Here is a 16,091-nt window from a genome sequence, read left to right on the forward strand (position 1 = left end):
TGTGTGTGTGTGTGTGTGTGTGTGTGTGTGTGTGTGTGTATGTGCATTGAGCAGTCTGTTTTAGAAGACAGTCATTTCAGTTATAAAATGAACACAGACTTTGAACACTAACATGAATAATAATGTTAGTAAAAGTAGAGTTAATGTGTCGTAAAGACTGACTGTCGAGCCCTTAGTATAGATGTGATTTCCCTTGGCCACAGACCCAGCAAGGAGTAGGCGGTGCCCTTACTGCGCTGAAGTTTGTGCTTCTCCTCTGCCTTTCTCTCATACATAATATCACCATCTCCTGTTTCTCCTGCAGATCCCACGGATGGTAAAAGTCGTTGAAGAAAGCTCACCTTACTTTAAAATCATCAGCCCCAAAGACATCGGCCACAAGGTAGCCCCTGGCGTGCCATCTGTATTCCGAATCCTCTTCACTCCAGAGGAGAACAAGGTAATCCCAGCGCCGGCAGAAGATTGATTATGTGTCTCCAGCGCTCTGTAGTTCGACTCCAAACACTCACGGGGCTGCCAGTCTTCATGGGAGTGTCTGTGGTATTTGAAGTGGGCTGTGGTGGGGGCAGCGGTCATGAGGGGCATCTCGGTGGCTCTTGAGATTGGCAGTTAACTGGTGATGGTGTTTTGTTGGTGTGGTAGCTGTATTATTAGTCTGGGGTTTTGTTGGTGGTTTTGTTATTGTGGTGGAATACCTGAGGGTGAGCATGTGGAGAGAAGAAATGCATCTAGCTCCCAGTCTTAGAGACTGACACTCCGTATAGCACAGGTCTAACTCCAGCAAGCCCCACTGCTCCCATAGCTGAGTCACCTCACGGTGGATGACATCATTTACAAAGGAGAGATGGGATGGTGATCAAGGAAGCTACAACTTGCAGAAAGACCAGCAATAGCTTCCTCTACACACTCTTCCAGGCTCCACCCCTTTAAGGGACACCACCTTCCAACATCATTATGCTGAAGACCAATCTGTCCACCTATGAATCCCAGAGGATTCAAGTCATGAACAAAGCATAGCAGTAGGACTGGTATTGGTGGCTCTGTGGATGGCATTGTTATTAGACATGGTGGTGGTGAGAGGGGAGAGGAGGGAGGGATGCCATTCTACCAGTGAAGAGCAGAGAGCTGTTGTATCTGTGAGCCAAGTCACTGGGCTGTGAGAAAGCCTGACCCTGCTGGATACTCCCTTCTAGCCTCTAAGCCAACAGGTTTATACTATATCCTGTCAAAGGGCCACCAATAAAGAAAAGGCATAATCTGCATGCAGTAAGCTGAGAAAAAGGATGAAGACCATCATGTCTTTGGTTGGTGGATCATATATCTCTCCTCCCAGAATTCCAACCTAGCTGAAAAAGAGGCCTAAATTCAAATATTGATCACATTCAGCCTTCCTAGCAGAAACATCGCCAGGGCTCGAGGCTGAGATGAGGTTCTCCATAGAGGACTGACTCCCCTTAGAGTCCCCCTCAAACACAGCAGGGAAGGAACAGCTAACACAGAGATCTGCCTGGTCAGCTGAACCCTGTCTGCCCACCAACAGCCAAGGAAGAGCTGGCACACAAAGCGATAAGGCCGGTTTCCCCCTCGGCACCACCCGAAGGCTCGTCTAGGTCACGGGAACCCAGGGTTTGCCTTGGCGGGAAGGAGCAAGGACACAGGAGTCAGAGAGCAGCTCCCCTCCTGGACAGGATTGTTGGTTAGGTTTCCTCCTTTGGGAGACAACTGGGGCTGAGGAGAGGGAGGGAAGGGATTCATCACCATATGAAGGAGGTAGAGCAGAAAACATCACTCAACTGGACATGAGCAGCAGGCTCAGCTGGCTGTCAGCATAGGTGGCAGCATAGGTGACAGCATAGGTGGCAGCATAGGTGACAGCATAGGTGACAACACAGGTGGCAGCATAGGTGGCAGCATAGGTGACAGCATAGGTGACAGCATAGGTGGCAGCATAGGTGACAGCATAGGTGACAGCATAGGTGGCAGCATAGGTGACAGCATAGGTGACAGCATAGGTGGCAGTATAGGTGACAGCATAGGTGACAACACAGGTGACATCATAGGTGGCAGCATAGGTGACAGCATAGGTGACAGCATAGGTGGCAGCACAGATGGCAGCATAGGTGGCAGCACAGATGGCAGCATAGGTGACATCACAGGTGACAGCATAGGTGACATCACAGGTGACATCACAGGTGGCAGCATAGGTGACAACATATTTGGCAGCATAGGTGACAGCATAGGTGGCAGCATAGGTGACAGCATAGGTGACATCACAGGTGACATCATAGGTGGCAGCATAGGTGACAGCATAGGTAGCAGCATAGGTGACATCACAGGTGGCAGCATAGGTGGCAGCATAGGTGACAGCATAGGTGACATCATAGGTGGCAGCATAGGTGAAAGCATAGGTGGCAATGGGGGAATGATTCCCAGGTACCATCCCTTTCTGAGTGGCCATTGCTAGGGGAGGGATAACCACTCACTTTTGAGAATATGGCCACCCATAGGCTTCCTGTGTTCCAGGGGTAGTGCTAAATGGACTTAATGAGTTCTCAAAAAAGGGGGAGGGGACATAAAGTTGGGAGGGAGGAGACTGTAAGACGTGTGAAGGATAGATATGATCATATTTCCTTCTATACATGCATGAAATTCTTAAAAAACAAAGCCCTAGAATAAAAAAATGTGTGCTGAGGATAATGTTAGCAACAGGCATACATATACACATCATCCATATCCATATCCATATCCATATCCATATTATGCTGTTATAGCTGGAATCAATAGATGAGCCAGACAAGATAGCTCTGAACTGCCTCTCTGCACTAATACTTATTGTGCGCTGTTAATATCATTACCAGCGGTCTCACTACTAATGTGGCCATGACTCCTTTTCTGCAGGGCAGGGCATAGTCTCCTGTGGCTGGCTTCCTGACATGTCACTGGTCATACTGTTGCCAATCTCTTGGATTGTGTTTGTGGAACTACTAATGTGCTTGTTAACCACTAGAACAAGTGAGAAGAGGAATCGGATGTGAGGTTTCTTTGCTGTGGATTGGTGAATCAATCCCCCTGTCTCCCTCTGGGCTCTCCTAGCTGAAGGCTATCTGTGAAGAAAAAGAGCCTGGGTTTAGCTGGAACTGGGATGTCAGATTCTGGCGTCATTGTTCTGTGGACAGCAGATTGTAGGCCTCTGTGTGTCCTGAACTACAGAGCATGTTTTGATTTGGGGACTCGTAGTTCTCGTTTTTTTGTCTTCTTCCTTCCTCAGAAAACACATATTCCCCCAGAAATGTTGTTGGTCCACCCTCAGGAGCTCTGACTGAGAGAGTTCCACATGGGGCTTCCAGAGGAGATGGGATACAGTACAATGCAATGGAGGTGAAAGAACAGTCGCTAGTCTTTGGTGTGTGCATTACATGATTTCAGTCTTCAGAACCATGTATTTAATATTTCTGCTTTCCAACGCCCATGAATATCTTACTTAGAAACTGTACGATGGCAGAGAGGTGAGTGGGTGGAGGGTAGGATGGAGCTAGACTGAAGGGCTGTCACTTACAGGTGAGTCTGGGTGACATAAGATAGGCTGGAGTCTGTCACGCTATTCCATTGGCTTCTGTGTGTTAAAGTTTCCAAAAGCAAAAGCTGAACACTCTACTGCTTGTGTATATCACAAGTAATGGTTGGAATGTATTTTATGTCTTTTGGCATTTGCTTTATAAATGTGAGATCCTAATATTCACATCAAGGATTCATGTGCTTGACTGCATTTTTTTTTACTGTTTGTCCAACTCCAGATGTTGAATTGCCCCTTGACATTTCATTCCTCCAACTCTGTATATCTATTAGAAGTCCTTAATTTAAGACAAGTTAAATGTCATTATACTGTTACTTCCTCTAGGTATTTAATATCATGGAAGTTGACAGATGTGGATAAGGAGGCATGATGAGACTAATGGCTACCTAGGAGAAATACGGTTATCCAATTTTAGATTCTGTTAAAATTTAATAAACAGGCTCGGTAGCCTAGGCTCCCAATCCTAACTACCCAAGAGGATAAAACAGACCAGTCTTCAAGCTCAAGGCCTTTGTGGGCTACAGAGTGAGTTCAAGGCCAACCTGGATAACTTACTGGTACCCTGTCTCTTGACTAAAAAAGGAGAGAGAGAGAGGAGAGGGGGAGGGGGAGGGGAGAAAGAGAAGAGAAGAGAAGGAGGAGGAGGAGAGGAGAGGAGAGGAGAGGAGAGGAGAGGAGAGGAGAAGAGAAGAGAAGAGAAGAGAAGAGGAGAGAAGAGGAGAGAAGAGGAGAGAAGAGGAGAGAAAAGAGGGAGAGAAGACCTGAGGAAACAGGTCATGGAGGGAGGACTTGCTAGCAAGCATAAGGCACTGAGCTCATCTCCCAGTATAGGAAAAGAGGGTGGGATTTGTGTTGGGATTGGCTGTAGGTGATACTTGGGTTTTTCTCTTACTGCTGCCAGCAGGATCCAGTATTCAGTATCCCCCTCATCCTCACTGCTGGGAAACTGACAGGGCCAGTGCACAGCATGACCAGCTAGGTTCAGGCACGCGCCGTTCAATGCAGTTCCAGAAGGCAGCAGAGAAGCGAAGCCAGGTTTGCTTTAGGAAAAAGTCAGTCATGCTAGCTGGGTGTCCCTCTTTGTTCAGTGGACCAGATTGACAGTCAAAGGGTTGACGTTGTTTTGCCTCTGCGTCCCCTGCTGCTCTGCTCACTCTCCATCCTCACTCCATGACCCTCACATCTGGAGGGTGAGATATGTAAATTGCAGCATGTCACATTTAATAAGCTCATCCCCCTTTCAGCTGGATCGTCAGCACCTGTGTATATTAGCACGCTGAAGATGATAAAGCAATTTCTTCCCTGTCATGTATTGATCGGCTTCCTGCTCATGACACTTGCTAAGAATGCCAAATGTCCAGATAACAGGTGCAGTCAATTCACTGTGACTTTCCCTATCTCCTCCCACACAGACTTAAAAAAAACCAAAACACTGGATATGTTATCAGTCTAACAATACCATTGCGTGTACCATGCACCGTGGAAGTATAACGGTCAGTGTTCTTATCAAATCGTACCAAGGAATTCTGGAGCCTGTCATTCATTTTCTTGACCTCTGAGATTGTAATCTTTATTGCTAAATTGAGTTGGGAAATATTAAGCTTCGGTAAGAGTGAAACACGGAACACTGACTTAGAGTCAAGCAAGCATGTTTATGCCGCTGCAATGTGAGGCTGTAACAGCATTTGGAGGAGGAAATGCAGGGGGGCTTTTAATAATCAAGTTTTGATGGAACCAGACAAAGGCACGTTAATTACAGCTAAGTCTAGGTGATGGGTATATAGGCATTTGTTATGCTATTCTGTCTTCTCTGTGATGTTTCTAGGGCAAATATCCAATTAGATGTCAAAATGGCTTTCGTATGAAATTTAATGAATGTCTCAAGGAGGACAGGAGAAAATCATATTTTATATGCTCTAGATGTATAATAATGACAATAATGATGTATAATAATATATTTCTAACACTTTGAAGAGTAGATACCATAAAATCTTCTGGGGTTTAGGGTATGAGAGCAGGTCTCATGTCAACTAGACCAGCCTTGAAGTCAGTGAGAAGCTGAGAATCACCGTAACTGCTGACTCTCCAGCTCGGCGCTGGAATCACAGGCATTTCCATCATTTCTGACTCTCCCAGTCAGTAATTTTCTTTGCTTCAGACTTTATTTTCTTCCTTGATTAAATTTAGCTCTCCCTAGATCTGTCTGGGTCCTTCCTATAAGCTCACAGCCTAACATCGTGCCGGCCACCATGAAACAGAGCGTTAAGAATTAATTTCAAGAAAATATGAAGCAGCGTTTTCTTTCCATTTGAGTGTGTCTTGTAGATCATAAAGGCAGAAGCATGTAAGGAGCTTTTTCTGTTCTGAGTATATTGTAAATTAACATCCTTTCTGGTTGTTTTAATCAGGAGAACAATGTTTAAGGACTCTGTTCTGGGAAGAACGCGGTCTGCATTTGCTTTTGTGTCTCCAATGAGCCATCTCTCTGCCTTTAAACCTTCCGGACTACTAGGGTATCATTTGATTATTAGCCTGATAAGAATCTCAGGAATTCTCTTCATAGTTCAGGATTCAAGTAAAAAAATCTGAAAGACAACGAATGTTCATTTCTCACTCACTCAGTGGCTTGTTTCAGCTGGGGTCCTGTTGTTTGAGCTAGAGCACTGTGGCTAATGAAACAAGGCTTCATGGATCTTGTGATCCACAGTAAGAGGACACGCTGCGGTGTAAATCAGTGTCGACTGCTGACATGCTACAGAAGAGGCAATGCTGGGCATTCTTTTCCTTCAGTAGGAGGGCGAGGGAAGGGTTATCAGTTGAGGTGACATTTGGGTGCCAAGTTTAACATCAGCCATGCAAATGCCTTATGGGAAGAGCCTTCTGGGAGAAGGGGCAGAGTGAGTATAAAAGCCCGGTGGCAGAACTATGCTGGCTAGGAGCTCAGGAGAGTGCCAGAGGCTGGTGGGGCTGCAGCAGAGGAAGCTGCTGGGAAAACCAAAAGGGAAAGACGTTACAGGAGTGAGAAGATGGAGAAGAGGGGAAGAGGTTACAGGAGTGAGAAGATGGAGGTGTTGGGAGGTCGTGTAACATAAGATGGGAAGTTGCAACGCACTCTTCAAGACCTTTTTCTTATGGAAGCATGTACCATCTGTAAAGCTTGAGAATTTAAAGAACTTCACAGATTTCAGTCGACCACTGCATGACCACTCTGGCTTTATCTGTCTGCTCCTTGCCACAGTGGATTTGGAATCCATATACCATATTATTTCGATTACAAATACTTCAATATTTGTCTCTAAAGATAAGGACTTTTTAAGATGTTACTAAGATCACCAGTAAATGTAAACAAACCATGGTCCCTTAGTGCCTCCAATAACCCAGTCAGTATTCAGGGTTCCCCTGCTGAGTCAGGTTGCTTCAATCAGGGAGTAAGTGAAGTTTGTCCATTGATCCTCACTGACTTATTTAGAATGATCACCTCTCTGTGGTTTATAAACTCTTGGGTAGGTCAGAGCCTTGATTAGATTCATAGCTGCTTCTGGGAACCTGTTGTGTGCACTTCCTGAAGCATCACTTCAGGAGGTGTGCGGTATCTGTATCTGTTTCTATGGTGACTCAGTGAGGGTCATCCCGCATCATCCAGGTCCCACTGTGTAAATCAGGCTGACCTCAAACTCACAAGGATCCTTCTGCCTCTGCCTTCCGAGTGCTGGGGGTCGTACCTCTACCCCTGGCAACACACACACACACACACACACACACACACACACGTCCATCACTTCAGCATAGCCATCCCTTTTGTGCAAAACCATATAAAAATCTTATCTTAGTGGTTTTTAAGCTCTGCAATCATCTCTTGCATGTAATACAATACCACAGAGCAAGTAAACTATTCAGAAGAAAAATTTATTTTTGATCCTCATTCTGGTCCCGGGGTGAAGAGCCAATTTGGCCATGATGTTCTAACAGGGAAAGTGCCGAGGCAGATATCTGTGTGTTCAGGTCCCTCTCTTCTTACAAATCCACCAGAACTGCAACCATGGGGGCTCTAGACCTTCTCTGGTATTAGATGCCTCCCAAAGACCCAAACTGTAAGCACATGAGTTCGATTTCAATTACCCTGCAATCATAGAATGGGGATTAAAGATCAACACATGAACCCTTGATGAGAGGCACATACAAGCACATGGAAACCATGGCAACTTGCTGTCCCATACATAGTTACTAACCACAGTGACCGTGCTGAGTACAGATCGGGAATCATGTTTCATCTAGCCAAAACTGGACCAGCATCTCTCCGGCTTCTGAAAACCACTACTCCACTCTTTTCTTCTCTGAGTTTGACTGATTTAGCTCCTCTTGGTACACGAAATCTTATGTTTGTTTTTCTGTACCTATTTTATTTCATTTAATGCAATGTCCTCTGGAGTTAGATGTATTGTCGTGAATAACAGATTTTTCTTCCTTGCATAGTAGTCCATAGTATGTATATGCATGCGCATGTCTTGGTATATTTTCTGTATTTGTTCACTCATTGATCTACACATGTGCTGATTCCCTGTCTTGGCTGTTCAGTACTGTGAGCATGCAGATCTCTTCTGTACACTGATTTAATTTCTTTTGGATAAAAAGTCAGACATAAAATCCTTGGGTTGTATAGTGGCTATCTATCTATCTATCTATCTATCTATCTATCTATCTATCTATCTATCCATCCATCCATCATCTATCTATCTATCATCTATCTATCTATCATCTATCTATCTATCTATCATCTATCTATCTATCTATCTATCTATCTATCTATCTATCTATCTATCTATCCATCCATCCATCTATCTAAGTTTTTGATACAGGTTTTCTTTGTGTGTAGCCTTGGATGTCCCAGAACTAACTCTACAGATCAGGTTGAGATCTCACGGAGATCTGCCTTCCAAGTGCTGGGATTAACATGCCACCAATGCCTGGCTGTTTTTGACTTTTCTGAAGAATGTCCATGTCGTTTTTTGACAATGACTATGCTAATTTGCATCTCTACCCACAGTCAACAAAGGCGTATGCATTTTAACTGGATTCGCTGCTGTCTGTTACATTTCCCAGCCTGCTTTGCTGCCGCGTATGTGTAAGAACTAGCCAATGAGTGAAGGCGGCAGGATTGCCAAGGTTTTTACTTGGAGGCAGACAGTGCAGCAGGAGGTTCTCCCCTCTGTCCCCTGCTGTCCTTCTGGCCTCCAGCTTGACTTGGGAGCACAGTATCAGCAGTAGTTCAGGCAGGTGACAAGGGCCATTTGAATTAGAGTAGTGACACTGAAGGGGAGTTAAGAGGTCTTATTAGAGCCGCTAGGATCTGGATAAAGAAGTGAATTAAAGAATGGAGCTAGTGAGACTCAGAAAATTGTGGTCAGTAACTAAAAAAAGTGAAGGCACCATTTGCAGAGTTGGAACAAGGATTCGAAAGCAGGTTTGCAAGGCTGGAACTCAGGAGTTAAATGTTGAATTGTCTCTTGGACTTGGAAAGATATTAGTAACCTTGGCTCGAAGACTTTTTATGAAATGCTGTGTACAGAAGCCAAAATGTTTCCGAGAGAACGGAAGGTGAGGGGGTGGCAACACTGGGTCCAAATTAACACCAGGAAGGAGTTTTGCTGCAAAGTCATTGAAAAAAGTGGGAGGGGGGATAGCTAGAAGTGTAGTTTATATATAAAATATATAAACTACATATAAATATATAGCATGAGGCTTTTCAAATGTGACTGTAAGCTGATATGCTTATTCTTCAAAGAGGGAAGTCTAGAGATTCGGGGCAGCGTTGAAATGACAGAGGGGCTGGTGTCTAGTGTGTAGGAGAGAGGTTGGTCCTTGGAACAGGATGAAGGCAGAGGGCATGCAGATGAAGGAACAAGTGCCCATTACTGGCAGGTGGTGTAAGGGTACTGGATAGAGCATCTTTGAGCTGAAGAGGAAATCATTTGTCCTAGTAGATGATATTATACATGTGAATTATGAGTTAAAACAAATTTCCTATATCCCATCCCTCTTCCCATATGCAAGGTCAAAAGTCATTCTCTTAATATATGGAGAAATGTAGCTGTCCCCAGGATGCTGAGACCCCAGCTGGGCCACCGGCCAAACCCAAGACACCTGGCCAATCCTACTTTTAAATTCACTGGACTTTCTATACCAAGGAATTCCTTCTGAGAGTGAATCTGAGACTGAGAAGCTATGCTATAACAGGGACCTCTCACGGGTCAAGGAACTCAGCAGGTTATCTGGGGTGCCAAGGGCGGACTTCCCTAATTCCCTGTCAGATCTGGTTTCTCTTCATTGCCATTTCCTATAACACACTTAGGAGTGAAGAAAAGGGAGAGAAGGGAAGTGAGGTTTTAAGCACATTGGCCTTGGTCTTGACATACAGCCATTTATTGGAGTAGAAGACACCATTTCCCTCCACCATGTCTCCCAAGGAAAGAATTCCGGCCGTACTTGCCTTCTACCAAGGGACTAATGTCAAAATCAAGACTCACTCTTTTCACTCCCAGAGTCAAATCTTTTCTGCTCACATTTTTCTGCTGTTTTTAAGGATTGAAGTATGTCTGGAGGATGGGGGTGGAGGTGGGGTTCAGGAAGAAGGCCGTCTGGACAGTACTGCTACTGGGGTAGCCTTTTTGGGTGGAAAGTGACTCATAACTGAGTCTGTCGCAGTAGAAGGGACAGAGCTAAGAGCAAATGTCCTGCTTTTGACTGGCGACCTGATTCCTCTACATCTCAGGACAGGGGAAGGGATTCCATCAGCATGAGTAGTTGTTCCTGAGTCACCAGTAAAGCACTGTATAACATAATCTACATATTACATAATCTAACATACTCATATACCTACCCTTGGAGATTAGAGTGTGCCTAAAAAGGAAGTGTTTAACAATTGTCTTCATGGTCTTTCCTGGATGTGGGAATCAATTAAGGAAAAACAAACAAACAAACAAACAAACAAATTGTGACTTCATGCCTAACCTCTGTTTAGGAATTTGAGAAGATTCCACAACATCCCTGCTACCACATCTATTGGCCTCCTCCACCATTTCTAGCTGCCTTAAACTCTTACCAAGCAAGCCATAAGACAGGAGCCTGGAACTAAAAACAAAACACCTCAGGTTGGCCTGAGAGCCCTACTCTGCAGGATCCCTTCTGTGCCTTAATTAGTACTAGCCTGACCGCTTTCAAGTTTGTAATTCCCAACAAACCCTTTGCTGGCTGGGTTTGAGTACCTAAGGGAGAGAAAGTGAAAGCAGTGTTCTGCCTCTTTAAGGCTGGGCTGTCAACTCACTAAACAATCCTTGAGATTGAAATCTAGGGGTTTCCTAGGATCAGATACTTTGGTGCAATTTGTACTTCCTTCTGTCTGGGTGTCATCATTCCCAAGCTTGGCTTTGCCATCTGAAAAGCAAAATCAATTGCAAGGCTAAGAGCCCAACAACTTAACTTTAATACATCTTGGGAGTACTGTTCATTAATTTTTATTGCTCACGCCTACCCGAAGACTTTATGTTCGCAGTCTCCCTTGCCAGGAACTCTCCGTTCCTGGATCTCTCCCGGTTAGTTCCTTTTGCATTTCAGCTCTGCATCCAAAGGTCACCTCCTCCGGGAGGCATCCCTGGTTATTTAAGACTAAGCAGCTCCTTCTCACAGCAGCGTTTGTCTAACTTACTATTCTACTGTGATAGACTACCATGGTCAAGGCAAGTTATCAAAGGGAAGGCTTATTGGAGATCATTGTCCCAGAGGGATGAGAGTCCATCACAGTCACCATGAGGCAGGCACAGCCGGCACAGAGGTACCTCGGCAGGCAGTCATGGCCACTGGAGCAGAAAGCCAAGAGGTCACATCTCAAACAACAAGCATGAAGCAGGGAGAGATAGCAAACTGGTAGCAGGGTGAGGCTGTGAGATCTCAAAGCCAACCCGCAGGGGCATCCTTCTGGCAAAGCCACACTTTCTAAGCATCTCCAAATAACACCATCAACTTGGGACCAAGTGTCCAAATGCCTGAGACTATGGGTGACATTTCTCACTCGAACCACTAGAGCTTTTGACGATATTACTATTTTCTCAAAGCCCCCACCATGCTCTAAGCTCACCTTGTCCTACGCGTAGGGACATTTTTAGTACTGCCACCATCGTCACATCCACAACACGAGTAAGCACATGTTGACTGTTCACCTGTCACCATATTTAGTATGTGAGAGTAATTGTGACAGGCCATATTTATTGAAACCTTCCTCCCCGAAAGACGCTAAACTAAGCAAGCACATTAGTCCACGGTTCAGCATCATCTCTTCCTGGGGACTACTGTGGTGACCTACCAGCTGGCTTGTCTTTCTCTACTGAAGTCCCTGCACAGTCCACCCACATGGTCACCAGTACTTTTCCAAAACTATAAATTGGGTTGTGTGGGGGATCAGCTGTCCATGGTGTGAATGTTTCCTGTCATCCTCAGGTCCTGCCACTGGCTTAAAAGATGCCCTGTGGCCCCCCTGCCTGCCCCCACCTCTTCTAGGTCTCTAACCACTCCTGCCTTGTCTCTCTCTGGCCACCGGCTCCGAGTCATGCTCCCCCAGAGAGCCATCCAGACTCATAGCTTCATTTCTCACTCTGGTCTTGGCTGATGTGTAGAGCCCTTTCCGGTCTCCTTTCTCCGAGCACTGTTGTAATCACACTTTGTTTATTTGCTCAGTTGCTTGCTTGTTTTCCATTCGGCGCTCTCCAATGTTGTATTCCTGATTGCCCTTCACTCAACAAATATTTGTCAAATTTTTGCCAAGTCCGGGCTATGGTATAGTCAGTGAGATGGGAGAGCTAAGTTTAGATGGCACCGGCAGTAAGATCTCTGTGAGAGGATGGACCACTGTACAGATCCTGAGGAGATGAAGGAAAAAAACCACCAGGAGTAACCAGAGGGAAGCCATGTGTGAGCGAACAAATGTCATGTGTGGAGGCTCTGCGTATGAACGAATTAACGCCCTGTGTGGAGGCTCTGTGTGGGAAAGAAGGGGTTGTAGCTGCAGAGGTGAGCCGGCAGGGCAGGAGGAGATGTGGCTGAGGAAAGGGCAGAGGCCTCACTGTGGAGTCCTGGAGAGCAGGGAAGCCCTCAGTCTGGCCAGCCTTGGGGGAGGCACTATCCGAAGTGACTTATAGTTGATCTGGGTCTCAATCCCTTAGATGGAAATGGACTTGAAATAGGGAGGGTCCCATTAGCCCAGGAAAACCTGCAGTGCCAGGAGGAGGGTGACAAGACGTGTTGGACTCAGAATAGTTCTTCGTTTAAATTTATTTTATGTACAGTAATGTTTTGCCCACATTTTTGTGTGTATGAGAGTTCTAGAACAGATTGCCTAGAACAGGAGTTACAGACAGTTGTGAGCTGCTATGTGGGTGCTGGGACTTGAACCCGGGTCCTTTGGAAGAGCAGCCAGTGCTCTTAAGTGCCGAGTCATCTCTCAAGCCCCCAGAATATTTCCTCAAGGCAGGCTGAGCTCTCTCACATTGTCTGGGATCCACTGCCTGAGGCTAATTTGGTTTAACCCTGAGTATGGTGGGTGGGACTCTCATCCAGCCATAGGCTACAGTAGATTTGATCATGTAACAGTCGTGGGAGGGTCGCAAGAACAAGACTAGAAATACCAAAACTTCTGAAAACTTTCATTTAACACTGGCACAGCACACAGTACTTTATGCTATTCAAAACAAGAGGTGAAGCCAATACCCTTCACTCCTGATGGAGGTGCAGAATCATATTGCAAAGAATGTGTGTAAAGAGACCCTTCATCAGAATCATCAATCCAAACACAGGAGGTGGAAGGATGAATAGAGTTTAGATGCTGGTGTGTTCAGCCCATAGCCAGTGGCCTTCATAGCCCAGAATGAATATGTGTTGGGAGAGGTCCTTTCCTGGGGAGACAGAAACAAGATCTCCCCCATCCACATAAGATCGCAACAACAAATCCAAATGCAATTCCACTGAAGATAACCCAAGGAACCAATGAGTTTTTAAGATGGGTTGCCCACAGGAGCATAGGTAACCCCAACACAGCAGAACTGGAAAGTCTTTGCCCTGCATGGATGGTGGCTTCCCCTTCTGTTAACCTTACCTAGCCTAGATACTCTAGCTCCTTTCTGAGAGTCCTCTGAGGCCACAGACGTGCAGAAAGGGCCCAATGTCTGGGAGGGAGAGCTGGAATCTCAGTTGAGGTCCAGCTTCTCTCTCCAGCTCCTCCTCCTATGACAGCAACATTATCAATTGTCAACAGGCCTGACTTGACGGTACTGGTCTCTTGCATGCAGGTACCAGTGATTCTCCTGAGAATGCTGGCCGCCTCACACAGAAGGCCATAGTTTACAACCCTGTGTGCACTCTAGCACATGCTGAGACCACAGTGTCAGCTTGTAGTGCCAGAAGTTTGGACACCCCTGGTAGAAGGAGGACATGAGGGATGAGTAGCAATCTTTGCATCTAAAGAATACACTGGTTAGTTCATATCGTTGTTCCACCCACAGGGTTGCAGCCCCCTTTCAGCTCCTTGGGTACTTTCTCTAGCTCCTCCATTGGGGGCCCTGTGTTCCATCCAATAGCTGGCTGTGAGCATCCACTTCTGTGTTTGTCAGGCACTGGCATAGTCTTACAAGAGGCTGCTATATCAGTGTCCCTTCAGCAGAATCTTGCTGGCATGTGCAATAGTGTCTGGGTTTGGTGGCTGATGAACTAACCAGTACCCCCAGAGCTCGTGTCTCTAGCTGCATATGTAGCAGAAGATGGCATATTCAGCCATCATTGGGAAGAGAGACCCCTTGGTCTTGCAAACTTTATATGCCCCAGAGAGGGGAACGCCAGGGCCAAGAAGTGGGAGTGGGTGGGCAGGGGAGCAGGGAGGGTATAGGGGACATTTGGGATAGCATTTGAACTGTAAATGAAGAAAATATCTAATAAAATAATTAAAAAAAAAAAAGAATACACTGCCTTGACTTTCATTCCCTCACTCCCAGCGCCCCACCCCCACCTCACCTCCCAACCATCGGAGACACCTGAACTCTAAGAGTCAGTACCGCCTGATAGGGTTTGACATTTGCCCTACCCTTCCCTCTCAGCAAGAAGAATGTCAGCGAAAGCACACCTCTGCTTGCCCTGAGAGGTTTGGAGTGAAATACAGTGCGTTGGTTGGCACGATGCCTGCCATAGCCCCTGTTTCTCCTTTTATGGTGATCGTGGTCACCACGCTGGTGTCCCCCACAGCTAATGATTGTGCCGTCCCCTGGCAGGATTACGCCCACATGTTGACCTGCATCACCGAAAGAGAAAAGTTCATTGTGCCAGTCAAAGCCAGAGGGGCTCGAGCCATCCTGGACTTTCCCGATGAGCTGAATTTCTCCACTTGCCCTGTGAAGTACAGCACCCAGAAGGTTCTGCTGGTCCGAAACATTGGCAACAAAGACTCCATGTTCCACCTCAAAACTCGCAGGTACGCATTCCTGCAGCTCCTGACTTTGATTGATTACAGCTAACTCTGGCTGGCACACGTTTGAATAGCACTGGGTTGGTGGGGGCCGGCGGGGTGTGTGGGGGGGTGTTGCTTGTTACAGCTTCAGCTAGGAGACCTTGTTGATGCAGATAAGACTGTCCCTTTATCCTAAACATTCCAGGTTTACCATCCATTTCTTACGAAATTTTACCTTCTTTAGTACAGAGAATAACCCTTGGGAATGTGTAAGGATTAATTTTTGACCAGAAAGTCTTCTGACTTGGATTAGTTTGCTATTGATGATGCATCAGATTATCATACATTCAGTGACCTCAAGCAATATAAATCAATAGTCCCATGCTGCTGTAGATAATCTCATGTTGTCATAGGTGTCAGCAGGCTCTTAGCCTTTCTGGAAACCTGTGAGGAAAACAGACCCCTTAGCTCATCTTCTACAGAGTTATCAATCAACATCCCTTGACTTGTGATCCTCATTTTTTTCATCAGAGAGGGGGGGGCGGTGTAGGGGGAAGGAGAGAGAGAAAGGCAGGGATGGTAGGGAGAAGCTAGAGGAGCTGCCTCAAAAAGCAGCCTTCATCCCTGGACCAAATCCCCAGGCAGTCTTCCTAAAGAGTCCTCTACCAACCCCCCAAGACAAAGGCAAGGTCTTGTTGGGAACAAAAAAAAGGGGGTGCGGGGGGGGGGCGGGGGAAGTGGGGGAAGGGAAAAGAGGCCCATGCCCTGTCAGAGTTTCCCTATTCTCTGGTCAGTCAGGCGTGGGAGAGCTGCTACCTACCCTATCCTCATCCCTGGGTGGGCATTCCTCTATCCCACTCTTCAAGGGGTGGCCAAGGGGCAGCTCTGCCTGGGGACCCCCACCCCAGCTACTTTGCTGAAGCCACCTGGGTTGCGGGAGAGAGGGAATAGGGGAAGAAGTTCCCAACACTGACCAGAGTGTGCAGCAGGCCTTGATGGAGCAGAGCAGAGACTCTATGGTTTAAGAGCTTTATT

The 16,091-nt window shown here is 46.3% G+C and overlaps 1 protein-coding gene across 1 annotated transcript in view; it reads left to right on the forward strand.

The window, feature by feature from the left end:
* The window catches only part of Hydin (HYDIN axonemal central pair apparatus protein), a 347,979-nt gene that overhangs the window by 45,535 nt on the left and 286,353 nt on the right, over window positions 1–16,091 (forward strand). The window contains 2 exon segments of the mRNA XM_021220225.1: window positions 305–439; window positions 14,881–15,080. Of these exon segments, the coding sequence (XP_021075884.1) occupies window positions 305–439; window positions 14,881–15,080 (335 nt within the window).

This window comes from Mus pahari, chromosome 20 (genome assembly GCF_900095145.1).
Source record: "Mus pahari chromosome 20, PAHARI_EIJ_v1.1, whole genome shotgun sequence".
Lineage (NCBI taxonomy): Eukaryota > Metazoa > Chordata > Mammalia > Rodentia > Muridae > Mus > Mus pahari.